The sequence below is a fragment of the Sarcophilus harrisii genome, chromosome 1, assembly GCF_902635505.1.
Source record: "Sarcophilus harrisii chromosome 1, mSarHar1.11, whole genome shotgun sequence".
NCBI lineage: Eukaryota > Metazoa > Chordata > Mammalia > Dasyuromorphia > Dasyuridae > Sarcophilus > Sarcophilus harrisii.
This window is the reverse complement of record NC_045426.1, coordinates 424,839,757-424,855,098: the sequence shown is the minus strand read 5'-3', so window position 1 is coordinate 424,855,098 and position 15,342 is coordinate 424,839,757. Positions and strand designations below refer to the sequence as shown.

The 15,342-nt window shown below is 34.6% G+C and overlaps 1 protein-coding gene across 12 annotated transcripts in view; it reads left to right on the top strand.

The window, feature by feature from the left end:
- DROSHA (drosha ribonuclease III) overlaps positions 1-15,342 on the top strand; it is a 109,796-nt gene that overhangs the window by 372 nt on the left and 94,082 nt on the right. For 5 of the 12 annotated variants that reach the window (XR_004230910.1, XM_031946148.1, XM_031946149.1 and 2 more), the window contains exons 2-3: positions 12,673-13,518; positions 14,198-14,248. Coding sequence is in view for 11 of the 12 variants with exons in the window: in XM_031946148.1 (XP_031802008.1) it covers positions 12,673-13,518; positions 14,198-14,248 (897 nt within the window). In the remaining variant the exon portion in view is untranslated. Of the gene's footprint in view, positions 1-246; positions 298-5,826; positions 5,924-6,563; positions 6,675-8,751; positions 8,814-12,672; positions 13,519-14,197; positions 14,249-15,342 lie in introns of all 12 variants that reach the window. The other 7 variants (XM_012541219.3, XM_031946151.1, XM_031946154.1 and 4 more) reach the window with 6 other exon arrangements.

The following is a 15,342-nucleotide window of genomic DNA, read 5'->3' as shown; positions in this document are numbered from 1 at the left end:
GGCGGGGGGATGCTGGGGTCCGGGCTCGCTTATTGCGACGGTGAGGCCTTGAGCCATCTCCCACTCCTCTCTCGGCCTAAGTGGTCCTTAACCACCTCCCGCCCGATTCCCAGACCGGCTCGCTCGGACGTGGGGACCCGAAAGGGAAAGTGCCTTTCTGCCTTGCTGCCTTTCTGCACTGGCAGCGCCATGGGGGTGGGGAAGGGGAGCTGGGCGGACTTCAGATTTCTCTTCTTTGATTCTTAGGTTGCCATGGGCAAAGAATTCCTCACCCAATGGAAAGCCTGCTGGTGATCTGTACGTAGCTTGGTTGTTCTTCGAAAAGCAGTCAGTCAGCTTTTTGTTGTTGCTGCATGCATTTTACTTAAATAATCCCTCTGCTAGTCTTACCATTCTTTAAGGGGTCTGGTTTTCAGATAGATTATTATGGGGATGGCTAGGAGCAGAGATGAGACAGAGTGCGTAATTTTCCTATTTGATGCTTTCCAGGTCATGCATTAGTTAATTCTATCTTTGAAAGTTTAATTTCGTGATCGGTTTATTTTTAAGCTTAAAAACATCCAAGAAGTGTAGTCATGTAATGCATGGAAATAATTGCAGTCGGGAAGATTGAATTCGGATCCTTGAAAAAGTAAAGGATGTGCAAATTACATGATACCACTCATTTTTAGTTTCCTTTTCTTGACACTGGACCCAGATGGCTCTGGAGGGAAAAGTAAGGCAGGTGACCTTGCACAACTCTCCCTCACTTAAATCCAATTCACTTTCGTGTCATGGCATCACCTCACTGATGTCATGGTCTTTTTGGAGAAGGAAGGACAAACAGCAACAAGCTTCCTTATCTATAAAGTGGGGATGAAATAGTATTTTACTTTTCTAGGTTGTGGTAAGGATCAAATGAAGTAATTATATGTAAAATGCTTTAGTGCCATAGACAGCACTTTTTGAACTTTTTTTTTTATTTTTTATTTTTTTAAAAATAACTTTTTATTGACAGAACCTATGCCAGGGTAAGTTTTTACAGCATTATCCCTTACACGCACTTCTGTTCCGATTTTTCCCCTCCCTCCCTCCACCCTCTCCCCCAGATGGCAAACAGTCCTATACATGTTAAATAGGTTACAGTACATCTTGGATACAATATATTTGTGCAGAATAATAATAATTATTATAAATTATTTCTTTTCACATTCACTATCGTTTAGCCAAACATTCTTTCCAACTATTTATCATACACAGTGCTTGAAACCCTCTCTGGGCCCCAGTATCTAGAATAGACTCTCTCATCTCCAGTTCTTAAAATAAGAATCGCCAGCTTCCTCAAGGTTCATCTCAGTGGTACATCATTAATGTACTGATCTCAGCTGCTAATGCCTTCCTGCCAGATTTATCTTGTATATATTTTATATATATATATTTTTTATCTTTTTATCTAACTCTATATATCCCCTGGTTAGAATGTATGCTTTCTCCTTAAGGTCAAAGACTTATACTTTTGTCTTTTAATACTCAGTCTAGCAACTTAACTGGTACATAGTAGGCATTAATGTTTGTTGATTTGTTTTGTTTATACAGGGAATATTGTTGCTTGTTGCTCTTGTTGCTCAGGGATAATAAGATTTAGAATATATAAATAACCCGGGAAGAGGAACAAAAATACAAGCAGTTTACATTCATTTCCTAGTGTTCTTTCTTTGGGTGTAGCTGCTTCTGTCCATCCTTGATCAATTGAAACAAAGTTAGATCTTCTCTTTGTTGAAGAAATCCACTTCCATCAGAATACATCCTCCTACAGTATCGTTGTTGAGGTATATAATGATCTCCTGGTTCTGCTCATTTCACTCAGCATCAGTTCATGTAAGTCTCGCCAATCCTCTCTGTATTTGTTCTGCTGGTCATTTCTTACAGAACAATAATATTCCAACTTTTTGAACTTCTTGTTAAATCTATTAAGCTTTCATCATAGAAAATTACTATGAAAGGATTTTCCATGTAGTAACATTTTCTCACATTTAGATAGTTGTCATTTCTGTTATCTATATAGCCAGTCTTATTTTTTCTCCTGAACTGCATGCCTGCATTATCAAATTGCCTAGTTGACATTTCAGTGTGTCCTCAAAATCAACATGATGAAAAGTGAATTCATCCTGTTACTCTTGAGAGTAGAGAGTGATTCTTTCTTTGTATTTGGATCCCCATTACCTACCACAGAGCCTTCATATAATAGACACTGAAATGCTTGTTGACTAACTTAACCTTCCTCCAAAATTAATGCCTCTTTTGGACTTCTCTTTTTTCTGTTGGTGCTATTATCCTTCTACTCACTCAGAATTGCAACCATGATTTCATTCTTAACTGACTCCTCATTCTCCTTTATTCTATAAATCTCATCAGTTGCAGCTCATATGCTACTATGAACTCCAAAACACTTCTCCAATTATCTTGCCCCTGTTGTCTCACAAGGCCTTATGAGGTCTCAACTAGATTTGTCTCAAGTCTCTTCCACTCTTCCATTCATCCTCTACACAGCTGCTCAAGTTGTTTTTCCTAAAGTACAGGGCTATGTTACTTCTACTGAATAAAATTCCAGTGACTCCATAAAATCAAAAACTGTTTGGATTATTAAGTCTTTGACAACTTTGCCCCAACTTACCTTTCTGCCTTATTATTATAAATTATTTCTTTTCACATTCACTATCGTTTAGCCAAACATTCTTTCCAACTATTTATCATACACAGTGCTTGAAACCCTTTCTGGGCCCCAGTATCTAGAATAGACTCTCTCCTCTCCAGTTCTTAAAATAAGAATCGCCAGCTTCCTCAAGGTTCATCTATCTCAGTGGTACATCATTAACGTACTGATCTCAGCTGCTAATGCCTTCCTGCCAGATTTATCTTGTATATATTTTATATATATATTTTTTTTATCTTTTTATCTAACTCTATATATCCCCTGGTTAGAATGTATGCTTTCTCCTTAAGGTCAAAGACTTATACTTTTGTCTTTTAATACTCAGTCTAGCAACTTAACTGGTACATAGTAGGTATTAATGTTTGTTGATTTGTTTTGTTTATACAGTATTGGCATAAAAATACTTGCCTTGTGACAACTTTGTAAGGTCAGTAGTATAAATATTATTTCATTTTACAAATGAGGAAACTGAAGCTCTAGCAGATTTTTTTTTTTTTTTTTTTTTTTTTTTGCTTGTGTCATTGGCTGAAATAGTACTCAAACCCAGGTCTTCTGATTCTCAGTCCAGTGTTCTTTCTACTATACCACTATGCTTAGAGATAATCATGTGTCTGTAGTTTATAATATTATGTTTATAAAGAAGCATGTACTATGTAACACTGTGCTCATAGATAAACATATAATAAATATGTACAAGGATATGCTCTGTATATTCATTAAAAAAAATGTTTACTATTGAGACCTCTTGAATTCAGTTTCCTCATCTGTAAAATTAGGATGCTAGATTAGGGCATATCAAAAAGAAAAGAAGAGGGAAAAAAAAGATTTTATTTAGTGTCCCTTGTGTGGAAACATGAGGATTAATTATGATCCTCTTTTTGCAAGCTTAAAATTTCTTAGCTTTAAAAATTTTGTTTCTCATATTTTGACCTTTTGGGAATAGTGATAGTAAAATCTTAGGCTTTGGGGCAAGTGGTAGAAACCAATGAGAGGTGATAAGGAAAAGATGCTGAAAATATAATACTGAAATGAGAGAGTATTCTTCTTAATTTCTTTTTTCTTTCTTTCATTTTTTTTTTTTGGGGGGGAGGGATTTGAGAGGCAATTGGGGTTAAATGATTTGCCCAGGGTCACACAGTTCGGAATGAGAGAACATTCGATGTAAAAATCAATTTTGGATGAGGAATTCCACTGGATTCATAACTTATTCATTCAATAGTACCCACAATCCCTCTATCCTTGCTTGTCTTACATGACTTTTATATATGTCCATTAAAAACAGTTTTTCAGAAGGTATCTATTTAAAATGTTGGAGGTCTTCATTTCACTTGACATCACAAGGCTATCAGTGGAACACTGGCAACCTATCATCCCTTGCCTGATGAATAACCCATATTCTCTTCCTATTGTACAGCATCTTGATGGTGTCTTTTACTCCTGTTCTTCAGAGTTCTTACTGGTTATATGTTGTAACCAACTTATTCTCCATATTTTTTTCTATAGTCCTCTATGTGATAGTCATTTTTAGTTTTTATAGATGAAGATATCTTAAAGGTATAGATAAAAGATTTTTTTTTATTACCATATAGCAGAGCTTTAAATTGTTGGTATTAAAGAGATAACACTTTCACTTCCCTGGGAAGCTTGGGGTAAGTAAAGGAGCTTTGCATTTTCCCCCAAAGCAATCCAATCCATTGGCCAGCTCATATTCAACTCTACATAATTCATTGTCTGTAAACAATACTGTCAGTTCAAGCATTATGATATGTTCATCTAAAAGCATGTTGAAATCTGAATAATAGACATTTTTCATCCAATTGGAAATCTCTTCCAGGAAGTTTTGTAATATTTTAGGATTATCACATTGTCTTTTAGTGACAGCATATGGAGGACTTACTATTCATTATCTTCAACATGAACTCTGCTCTTCTATCAAAGTGATGTGTATTTCCATATTCTATGCTTTGCCTCATATTTTGTTGTTGTTTAATTATAGGTCACTGAAAGGATTGTTTGTGTTCTGTCTTTAGTTCAGATAAGATTATGGTTTCTCATATAATCAGTCCTCACCTTCTCCATTTCTTCTGTCCTCAGACAGAACCAAGTCTTCAATTTTTCTTCATTAATTCTCTCAATAGCTTTGGTAAATACTAAAATTCTGAAGGGACACTTGCTTTTTCTTTGTTTATTACACTGTTAGCACTAAGTCATTATACAGCTTTAAATTGCTTAAATACATTTATCTTTATTTGCCTTTAGTCTCATGTTTATATTTCATAGTTTTAGTGAGTAGAGTACTGGATTTGAAGTTAGAAATACTTGGTTTCAAATATGGCTTCAGGTACTTTTTAGTTCTGTGACCCAGAACAAGTTACTTAACATCTTATTTGCCTTGCTTTCCTCATCTGTAAAATAAGAATATAATAGCAACTAAAACCCATGGTTGTTGTGAAGATCAAATGAGGTGGTAATTACAAAGCACTTAACATGGTGCTGCTTGTCACATAATAGATGCTATATAAATGTTAGCTATTATTGCAAACTTTTGCATTTGGGAACATTTTTTCCCAAAATCTGTTTTATGCTAGAAGCTTTCATGTCTTATGTGATCCTGCTTGTGATTTCTTGTTTGAATTCTTTTTCCTAGTTGCTTGCAGGATTTTTTTATGTATCCTGGAAGAACTAGATTTTGACTGACATTCCTGAGATTTTTTCTTTTCTTTTCTTTTTTTTTCTTTTGGATTTTCTTTCAGGAGGTGATTATTAGATTTTATATGTCTTTGTTTTGCCCCCTGGTCCTCATAAATCTGGACAGTTTTAATTCATTCTATCTTAAAATATTCAAGCTTTTCTTATATTTTATCCTGATTTTCAAATATAATAGTGATTCTTAAATTATTCCTCCTTGATAAGTTTTTCAGTTATTTTTTACATATGATGCCTTACATTTTCTAATGTTCTTGATTTTGATATAGTATTTCTTGTTTCATGGAGTCTTTGATATCTGTTTGATCTATTTTAATTTTCAATGCACATATTATTTGGGTAAGATATATGACTCTTTTCTAAGCTTTTTTTTCTAATTCTTTTTTCTTGAGCTTTTATTGTTTAATTTCTTGCTTCATTTCTTCTAGGTATTCATATAGTTTCTATGTAAAGCCCTTTTCCCCCCCTTCGAATCTCTGCTTACTGTTGGTGTGGACTTTTATCTCATCTAGGTTGGATTTTTGGGTACGTACTAGATTTTATTATAATTCCTAACTTATCTCTTCAATCTTAATTTTTTTGAGGTGGAAAAAGGAGTGTGTCCTCAAAAATGTTTTACTTATAGGAATATGTAATCAAAAGAAATTTAGAAACCATTGGTTGAAGGTAGAGGAAAGTCTTGACTTTGCCTAAAACTTCTATTCTGAGAGCTATCAATGATTTTGCTAACTTTTTTTTGATGTATTTTTAATTTTTTCTCCAATTTAAAAGAAAAATCAGAACAAAAGGGAAAAACTAAAGGGAGAAACAAAAAACATTTTTAAAAAGTGAAAATAGTATGTTTCAGTCTGCATTCATGTACAGTGTTCACCTGGTTCTACTTAAAACACCATCTGTTCATGACAGTCTTTCCAGATTTTTCTGAAATCTGCCTCTCATCATTATACTCGTCAATAGTATTTTCATATCATTCATGTAACATAACTTATTCAGCCATTCCCCAATTGATGGACATCCCCTCAATTTCCACTTCTTTGCCACCACAAAAAGAGCTGCTACAAAATTTTTGTGCATGTTCAACTGTAGTTTCTGAATTGGACTGTGTGCTAATGACAGCTTCTTTCTGTTAATGGTTCTTTATGGTAAGATGATCTTTCTTCCTTAGTTTCAGTTTGATCACCTGGGTTCCTGTGCCAATTTCCACCTTGAATTTTTGAGGGTCAGAACATTGGGAAAACCCTATATGGCGTCTCAGAACTGACTTTCTATAGTTAGGGTATGAAAGATGTCACAATGTAATTGTGACATTGGATTTCTTGATTATTGTTTAGTCTGGTACAGTTTTTAGAGGTATAGGGGTGTGTGTGTGTGTGTGTGTGTGTGTGTGTGTGTGTGTATGTGTGTGTGTGTTTCCAGAGACTATTAGGAAGGAGCTTTGTATTTTTTTTTTTAATAAGGTGTTTATTTTTTTTCCCCCGAAGTATACCACATATTTTCTTTTTATTCTTATGTTTTGCTAATTTTGATCTTAACTATGATGAATTGATGCTCTTAACTATTCCCTGAAAATTGATTTTTGAGTAAAATTCTATTTCAGTAATAACATACTATTTGTAATACCCCATCCTCAAATAATGTTATTTGGTATTTATCTTGTTTGTATATAGACTTTCTTCAAAGAAACTAAAAAATTCATAGTGTCAAGATGTTTCTATGTAATTCACCAATCTTTGGCCTCTGTTATTCTTTCTTTCTGAACCATGATATCCTTTTTCACAACCTCATCATCACCTACATGAAGCCTTTTCAGATCCTCCTCAATTTTAGTATCTTCCCCATGTTGATTATCTAATTTATTATATAAAAATCCCTGTCTGTACTTAATGATTTTTATGTGTCTCTCATTAGATTGTGAACTCAGTAAGTAGGGATTGTCTTTTATTTTTCTTTATATCTTTAACCCTTAGCACAATTCCTGGCATACAGGAGCTTAATAAGTGTTTATGGACTGTTTTTAACTGAAAGGTGTATATACTTATCCAAAGCCATAATCTGTCATGCATTTAATCCCATCGAGGTCCAGTGTCAAATTTGCTTTTTTCCAAATAAACCATAAACATTTATTCATTGTATCATTCTATTATTCCCTGCAGGATATTAAGCACTGAGAATACAAATAGAAAAATGGAAGTCCTTTCTCCAAAGAGTTTATGTTCTGTTATAAGAAAACTACAGTCATATATAAGTGCAAAAATATAGGGTGGGGTAAGGCATTAACAAATCAGAGGGATCTTGAGCATAGGAGGCTTTGAACTGGCTTTTGAAGGAAGCTTGGAATTCTGATAAGAAAAGCATAGAAAGGAGTACTTTGTAGACATGATGGGGACAGCCTGGATCAAGGTATAGAGTGAAAGGTGGCATGTTATAAAGGACAGCAAGGAGACCATTTGTTTATATCTTGTATTTTATGTAAATTCATGTTTTACAAATCTGTAAAGATTGACTATAATTTTGAAGTTTAAAACACAAACTGAGGATTTTATATTTGTTCCTAGTGACATCATGAAGTTCAGGATTTTATTGAACAAGAGGATGACTTGGTTAGACTAACGCTTAAGAAATATTGCATTGGTATCCATAGGGTAAAATTCAGAAACTGGGACAGCAAGAGACTAATGAATAGGAAGTTAATTGGAATAGTTCAGGTGAGAGGTGTTGATAGTTTGATGGGTGCTAGCAATATGAGTCCAGAGGGAAGGGGATGACTATGAGAAATGTTATAGAGCAGAGAAAGGACTTAGCAAATGATTCAGATATATGAAGTGAGAATGTGAGTATGTAGTGAATGCTTAGAAATATGATTTTACTCTTAACAGAAATTGAGATTGTAGAAAGAAGAGTAGTTATTTTGGGCATAATAAGTTTGATTTACTTATGGAGTGTACATCTTGTTTGAAATATCTAAAGGGAAGTTACTGATGCAGGAGGAGAGCCCAAGAGAGAGAATAAGGATATCTACACAAATGGAATTCATTTGTATACTGATGGCACTTGGATCTTTGGGACCTGAGTTAATATACTAAATATATCATTGATATATAACCCTTGCCAACTATTTTCTTATTCTAGCTTCACTAATTTTTCTTGTGCAAAAGCTTTTTAATATTATGTGTCTTATGTAATTTATGTATTTTAGCTTTTATGCTTTTGTTTGGTTAAGAATTTTCCCCCTAGTCACAATTATGAAAGATACTTGCATCCATTTTCCTCCAATTTTTAAAAAATATGGCATTTTATTTTTAAGTTGAGTATATATAACTTCGCTGTTTGATTTATGTCCTTATTTTACACAGGAGGAAGACTAGAGCACAGGAAGGTGAAGTCATTTTTCTCAGAGCCTTGAAGCAAGTTAGAGGTAAAAAGAGCATAAAAGATATAGGGGTCGGGGCAGCTAGGTGGCACAGTGGATAGAGCACCAGCCCTGAAGTCAGGAGGACCCGAGTTCAAATCTGGCCTCAGACACTTAACACTTCCTAGCTGTGTAACCCTGGGCAAGTCACTTAACTCCAAATGCCTCAGCAAAAAGCCAAAAAAAAAAAAGAAGAAATATAGGGGTCCTTATTTCTCTATTGAAGGAGGCTGTTTTCACCTATTGAGCCTATTGGTCACAGAAGCATGTATTTAAGCATTTGATATTTTTGAGGCTCTCTATTTAATGAGTAGCCATTAGTTTGGGTCTTGAGTCTTGATTCATTTCAGTTTAGCAAATACTTTACTTGATTGCTCAGTATTTGCTACATGGTTTTGGAGGATGTCAGAGCAGCACAAAAAATTTATGTCCTTAAGAACTCCATCTCTGTGGGGGGGAAGATATATCCATATGAAGTGATTAAATAACAGGATGAGGCAGACTTGGTAAATGTTAAAGATGGAAAATCACAATAGTAGTACAGGATTTAGAACTAACTTGGACCATGGAGAATATGAGGATCAACCAAAAAAATCGTGGAGAAAGTAACTGGCCTAGTCAAAATTCTTAACTGGAGTCTTTTAATTTTAAATTCTGGGTTCTTTTCATTATGGAAAAGCCAGAATACTAACCATTTCTACCCTTGCCCTGAATAAATAAACAAAATATAATTCACTAAAAGTGGCATAAAACTTAAATTAAAAAAAAAAAATATTAAATTAAATTAAAACTTAAATTAAAAAAAAAAAAGTTGGAGTTGATTTTCCTGAAAGATAAAATAGTGGTCTGGTCTAGTGAGGAGAGAAAACAAGCAAACAGTTATGTACAAATAAGCAATATATAGGATAAATTAACAGAAGAAAGGTACTAGAATTAAGAGGATTGTGAAAAGATTCCTATAGAAGATAGAATTTTAGTTCATTCTTAAAAGAAACTTGGGTACCCAGGAGGCAGAGTTGAAGAGGTTCTAGCATAGCAGACTAGATGAAATGCTTGAGGCCAAGAGATGGATTGTCTAATATGTGAAAACAGTTAAGGAACTCTGTTACCGAATTCCAGAGTCCAGTAGTATGTGAAAATTTCTTAGGTGTAAGAAGATTGAAAAATTGAAGGGGTGAGGTGATTAGGTTACAAAAGACTTTGAACTCTGGTCCTGTTGGTAAATATTCATCTTTGTCACATTTAATTGATTAGGCAGACATACCAACCATCATCTATTGCAATGGTCCTGTAATAAAAAGGTTTGAGAGACAGTTTCTGGGTAATTTAATCATTTCATTAATAAGGCTTGGGAGTTATTAATAAAGTTTGGGAAGGCCATTTCACCATCTCTTACCCAAAGACTTAGGACAACAGGCACAGCTTTTTACACACACACACACACACACACACACACACACGAAGAGAAATGTCAATCAACTATTTAACACCATAATGCTGAGAATGACTTGGCACATTTGGACCAAGAAACTATCCCTATATTCAGGCCACCCCCATCTTGGATTCTTTAGACTAAATGGTCAAGCCTGATGGAGTGAAATTTGAGATTTGAGATTCCTTGTTGGCTTCGATTAGGTCAGAAGTTTAATTTGACCTTCAGGGACTAAGATTTTGGGAAAATAAATCTTCCTGAATCATTACTTCTCATTTCTCTCAGTCCAGGAATAAGGTGATGAGGGCTTATACTGTGGTGACGACAGTGTCAGAAGAGAGAAGAGGGTATATTTGAGAAATGTTTCCAAGGCTATGGGCATGGTAAGAGATAGTGATGAGTCCAGGATGACATTTAGTATTTGAGTCTGAGGGACTGAGAGGATAGTAGTATCTTTGACAACAATAGGAGAATTTACAAAGCTGAAGTGTTTGGGAGAAAGATTATGAATTCACTTTTGCACATGTTGAGTTAAATGTTTGAAAGGCACATAGAGATTGCGATTGTAGGTCAGCAGAGAAAGGTCAGCAGGTAGATATTAGAATTGTCAGCATCAAGATAATTAATTCCATGGGAACTAATGAGATTATCAAGTAAAGTAGTATAAATAATATCTCTCTATTGTCATACCACATCTCTTCTCTCTTTCTCTCTGTCTCTCTCTCTCTACACACACACACACACACACACACACACACACAATTTCTACCATATAATATTGGAGTTTTTCTGTGTTTCTCAAAAAGACTTCTTTTCCTCAGTATAATTATGTTCTTCAGGTTTATAAAAAATTAGGTCGTATATTTACTATTTTTCTTGCCTGTCTTGTATGTTCACTGATTTATACCAAATAGTTTTGATTACTTCTTAATAACATAATTTGAGTCTGGTAATGCTATAGGCCTTTTTCTTGCATATCTTTTTCTCTTTATTTCCCTGAGATTCTAGATTTTTTAGTCTTTCAAGTGAATTTTTGTTATTTTTGTCTAGTGCTAAGACTTATCACCTAGATAATTTGATTAGTATAGTATTAAAATGCGTCAATCTTTAGATTGTACTATTATCTTTTATTATATCGGTGTAGTCCATTCATGAACTGCTAGTGGCTAGTTCTCCATTTATTTATCATTACTTTTTCTGTTAAATGTTTTATAATTGTATTAATTTAAAACTTGGTTTTGTCTTAGTAAGTTAATTCACAGCTATTTTATGCACTTTTTAGTTATTTTGACAAGAATTTCTCCTATCTTCTGACTTTTATTAGTATGTCCTAGGAATTTTGATGAACCCTATATATTTTGTATTTGCTACCTTAGAGTAGCAGTTAATTATCTCAGATTCTTCACTAATTGTCTTAAGTTTTTCCAAGTATACTCTCATATTAACTGCAGATATGGATATTTTGTGTCTTCTGATACTAATACCCTTAATTTTAACTGCTTGTATGACTACCATTTCTGAAACTATATCGTGTAATAATATGAGAGGGATCCAATTCCATTTCTTAAATAACTACTAAAACAGACCTGTCTCACCAGTCTCTGAGATGACTATTTAATTGCATATTTTGCCAAGCTCTCCTTAGAACGGCTTTGTCCTCCACTGCCTTTTTCTTCTCTATGAAACAATATAACCTCCCTATAATAAAATCTAAAGTAATTTCTGTGTTGTCTAGCATAATAGATAAATGTTTAAACTTAGGATTTAAATCCTTTCCAATTGGCTATGGCATGCTTTCTTTTTATTTTATTTTAGTCCAGGTTTTAGATAAATCAACTTTTTCTGTTGTTTGACCTAGCAGTTCCCTCCCCCATCTCTGCCTCTATGCACAAAACTGTCTTCAGAGTCTGGAGTTGACTCTTTTTTTCACCTTTACTTCTTAGATTTACACATCAAAGGCATTAGGGAGACAATCAGTTGTTTGAGGTGAAACTTGAATAACATATTCTTAGTGTCTAAAAATAAGCTGCAGCCTCAACTGCTTTTTGGGAGCACCAAGGAATTTGAATTTGAATTCCTCAAAGCCTCGGTAACCCTGTGTGTCTGTATTTATACTGGGAGGAAAATGTCTTTTATTAGAGTTATTGAATTTTCAGGAGGGCTAGAAGAAGAAAACACATTCTAGCAGTTAAGATTGAGGAGTCCAAAATTGTGATTGGACTAGGAAAGCTCAGTGCTGTAGTCTGGCTTTGTTAGTGAGAGGCACTCAAGACTGGATTTTGGGGAATGAGTAAAAAGGAAGGCAGTAGTGAACATTTCAGTAGTTTTACTAGTCCTATTTATCATCTAATTTTTGCATGACTACATTATTGTGAAACAAGTTTTTATATCATGAGATTTATTTTATTCTTACTCCTCATTTTAAAATTCTAGTCAAAGAATGTCATTCCACTCTGGACGAGGCAATTCCCGTGGACGAGGAGGATCTGGTGGAAGAGCTTCAACTCAAACTTTCCGGCCTCAGAATTTGAGACAGCTTCATCCTCAGCAGCCTACTGGGCAGTACCAGTATGAACAACCAGTTGTTCCCCCAACCACTTTCACGAGTCCTCCAACTGCAAGCTACTTGCCACCCAGGCCTGATTTTGTGCCCTACCCCCCACCTGTGCCTCCAACAGCACAGACTCCTGTTACCCAGTGTCCCCTCAGGCCCCCTCTCCCCAACCATCAAGTGAGGCCAACTTTTCCAGTACCACCTTGTTTTCCTCCCGTTCCTCCTCCTGTGCCTACTCCTACTAACACTTCAGTACCTGGAACACCTGCTACACAAACTACTTTTCCCTATATGATGCCACCTCCTTCCCTGCCGCCACCACCCCCAGTCATACCACCACAAGTTAATTACCCATCAGTTTATCCCACAACCTATTCACAGCAGTCTTTCCCACCTCCTAATTTTAGTAGTTACCAGAATAACTCTAGTTCTTTTCAGACCAGCAGTAACAATAACAACAGTAGCCATTTTAGGCACCCAACTCAGTATCAGGTAGAAAAGCCTTCGAGTGAAAGAAGGTCCCCAGAAAGGAGTAAGCATTATGATGACCATCGGCATCGAGAACATAGTCATGGACATGGCGACCGACATCGGTCAGATAGTCATGGAGATCGGCGAGATAGAACCCGAAGTCCAGACAGGAGGAGACAAGAAAGTAGCCGCCATAGATCAGATTATGATAGAGGAAGGACTCCACCTCGTCACCGGAGTTATGAGCATAGCAGGTAAGCAGTGTGTCTGAGATTTTTAAAATATATTTGGCAAAGACTTACAGACATCAAGTTCCCTTTTATCCGTAACGTAAACCATAAAATTAAAACATGGAATTTTTTTTTTTTCAAATAATAGATAAGTCAACTGATTGCAGGGATTGATTTATTTAAGCAAATAACATGATATACAGGACCTGAGATAGTCATAGTTCATTCAGTTCTCATTCCAACAGTAACCTTTTGCTCTTATAATACTGTAAAGTGATTATTGATATGCCTGATAATAACCCCGAGATAATGGAAGATTTTTAAGTACTTTGACTTACCAAAGAAATATTCATTTGTATTAGTATAATTAGGATTAAATTTATATTGGTTCATTCTTTGGAAATTGGTAGTATGATGGCTGATACAGTTTTCAGTGAACCAAATTATTTAATTAAAACTAGCATACTTCCTTTCATTGCAAACCATTCTGGATAAATGGGAGTTTTTTGCATGTTCCTTGGCAGAGTATTTTTATTTGTTTTAGAGTAAATGTGATAAGTGATCCAAATTGAAAAGCAAGTTGCCTATGTTGAATATGTTAAAAAAATTTTGTGATGTTAATGGATTTTTCTTGCTTAAAATGGAGAAATACTTGTTCTTCGAGCTACTATGTTCCAGACTTACTGTTTTTCTTTTTCATAAGATCAAATATCTATAAACACGAGAAAAACAAAAGTTTTAGAGGGAGAAAACAGTAAGTAGAAAATGATTCCATTATCTGTGCTTTATCAATATGTTGGTATGGGTCAATGCTTACTCTCATTGTCATGCTAATGCTTTCATTCTTTATTCTCTTTCTCCTCTCTTTTGTAATTTAAATTCATTTTCCTATAGCATTTATCACACTGAAAAATATACTTTATATCCTCAGTATTTCACAGAGGTACATTCTTTTGTGGGTCTCTCCATTGTTTCTCCACTAAAAAAATTCACCTTTTAAAATTTGTTTCTATATAAGCATTTCACTACTCTCTCAATTTGAGGTTGAGCATATTAAAGGATAACAACCATTCTCTGCCTCTAAGAGAATGAATACCACCAGTGAAAGAAAATGCATGTATATGTAAGGGTCACAGTGTATGTTGGCTTCATGTAGTCTGTGGGGCCCTATCAATAGTAAAGGAGCACCTAAAAATGCCACAGGCATCACCTAATTAGACACTGGCTCTTAAAACTTTTGTAAGGAGATAGAGGATTTCATTTTGTTTAGTATTTTGAAAGGTGTTTAGAGAAGAGTGAAAATGAGTAAGCATCTTTTAAATTTTTTTTATTCAGCAAGAACCAATGAAAACAGTCATGTCTGTTCATTTCCACCTTTTTTTCCTCTACTTTGTTTTAGAGAGACCATGAATTATGTTTTCCAGATTTTTAAGTGACTTTGTGTTGTAAAGGGAAAACATTTACATGAGACTTTCAATTCTTTGGGTAACTTTTTCCTATTACTTTATAAAGCTGTTAGATGAACTTTAAAAAGCCATTTTATCAAGCTTTCAGCCCTTGGAATATTTTTGTTTTGTACTTTGTCTTGGACAACTAAGTTATGCTATAACTTTGGAATATCTGGATAGGAAGGATATTATAATCTAAATGAAAATCTGTTACCTTATACTTCTCTTTAATATAAAACTCTAGTGTGTAACCTCTAAAAATCAGTTTAGACTAGAATAAAACTTTGCAGCTATAGAAATGATTGTATTTTAATGAATTAAACTCAGATTTCATATGACCTCTTTCTCTGCCTTTAATTTAATAGAATTTGAAAGTATAGTACAAAATAAACCATTCTCA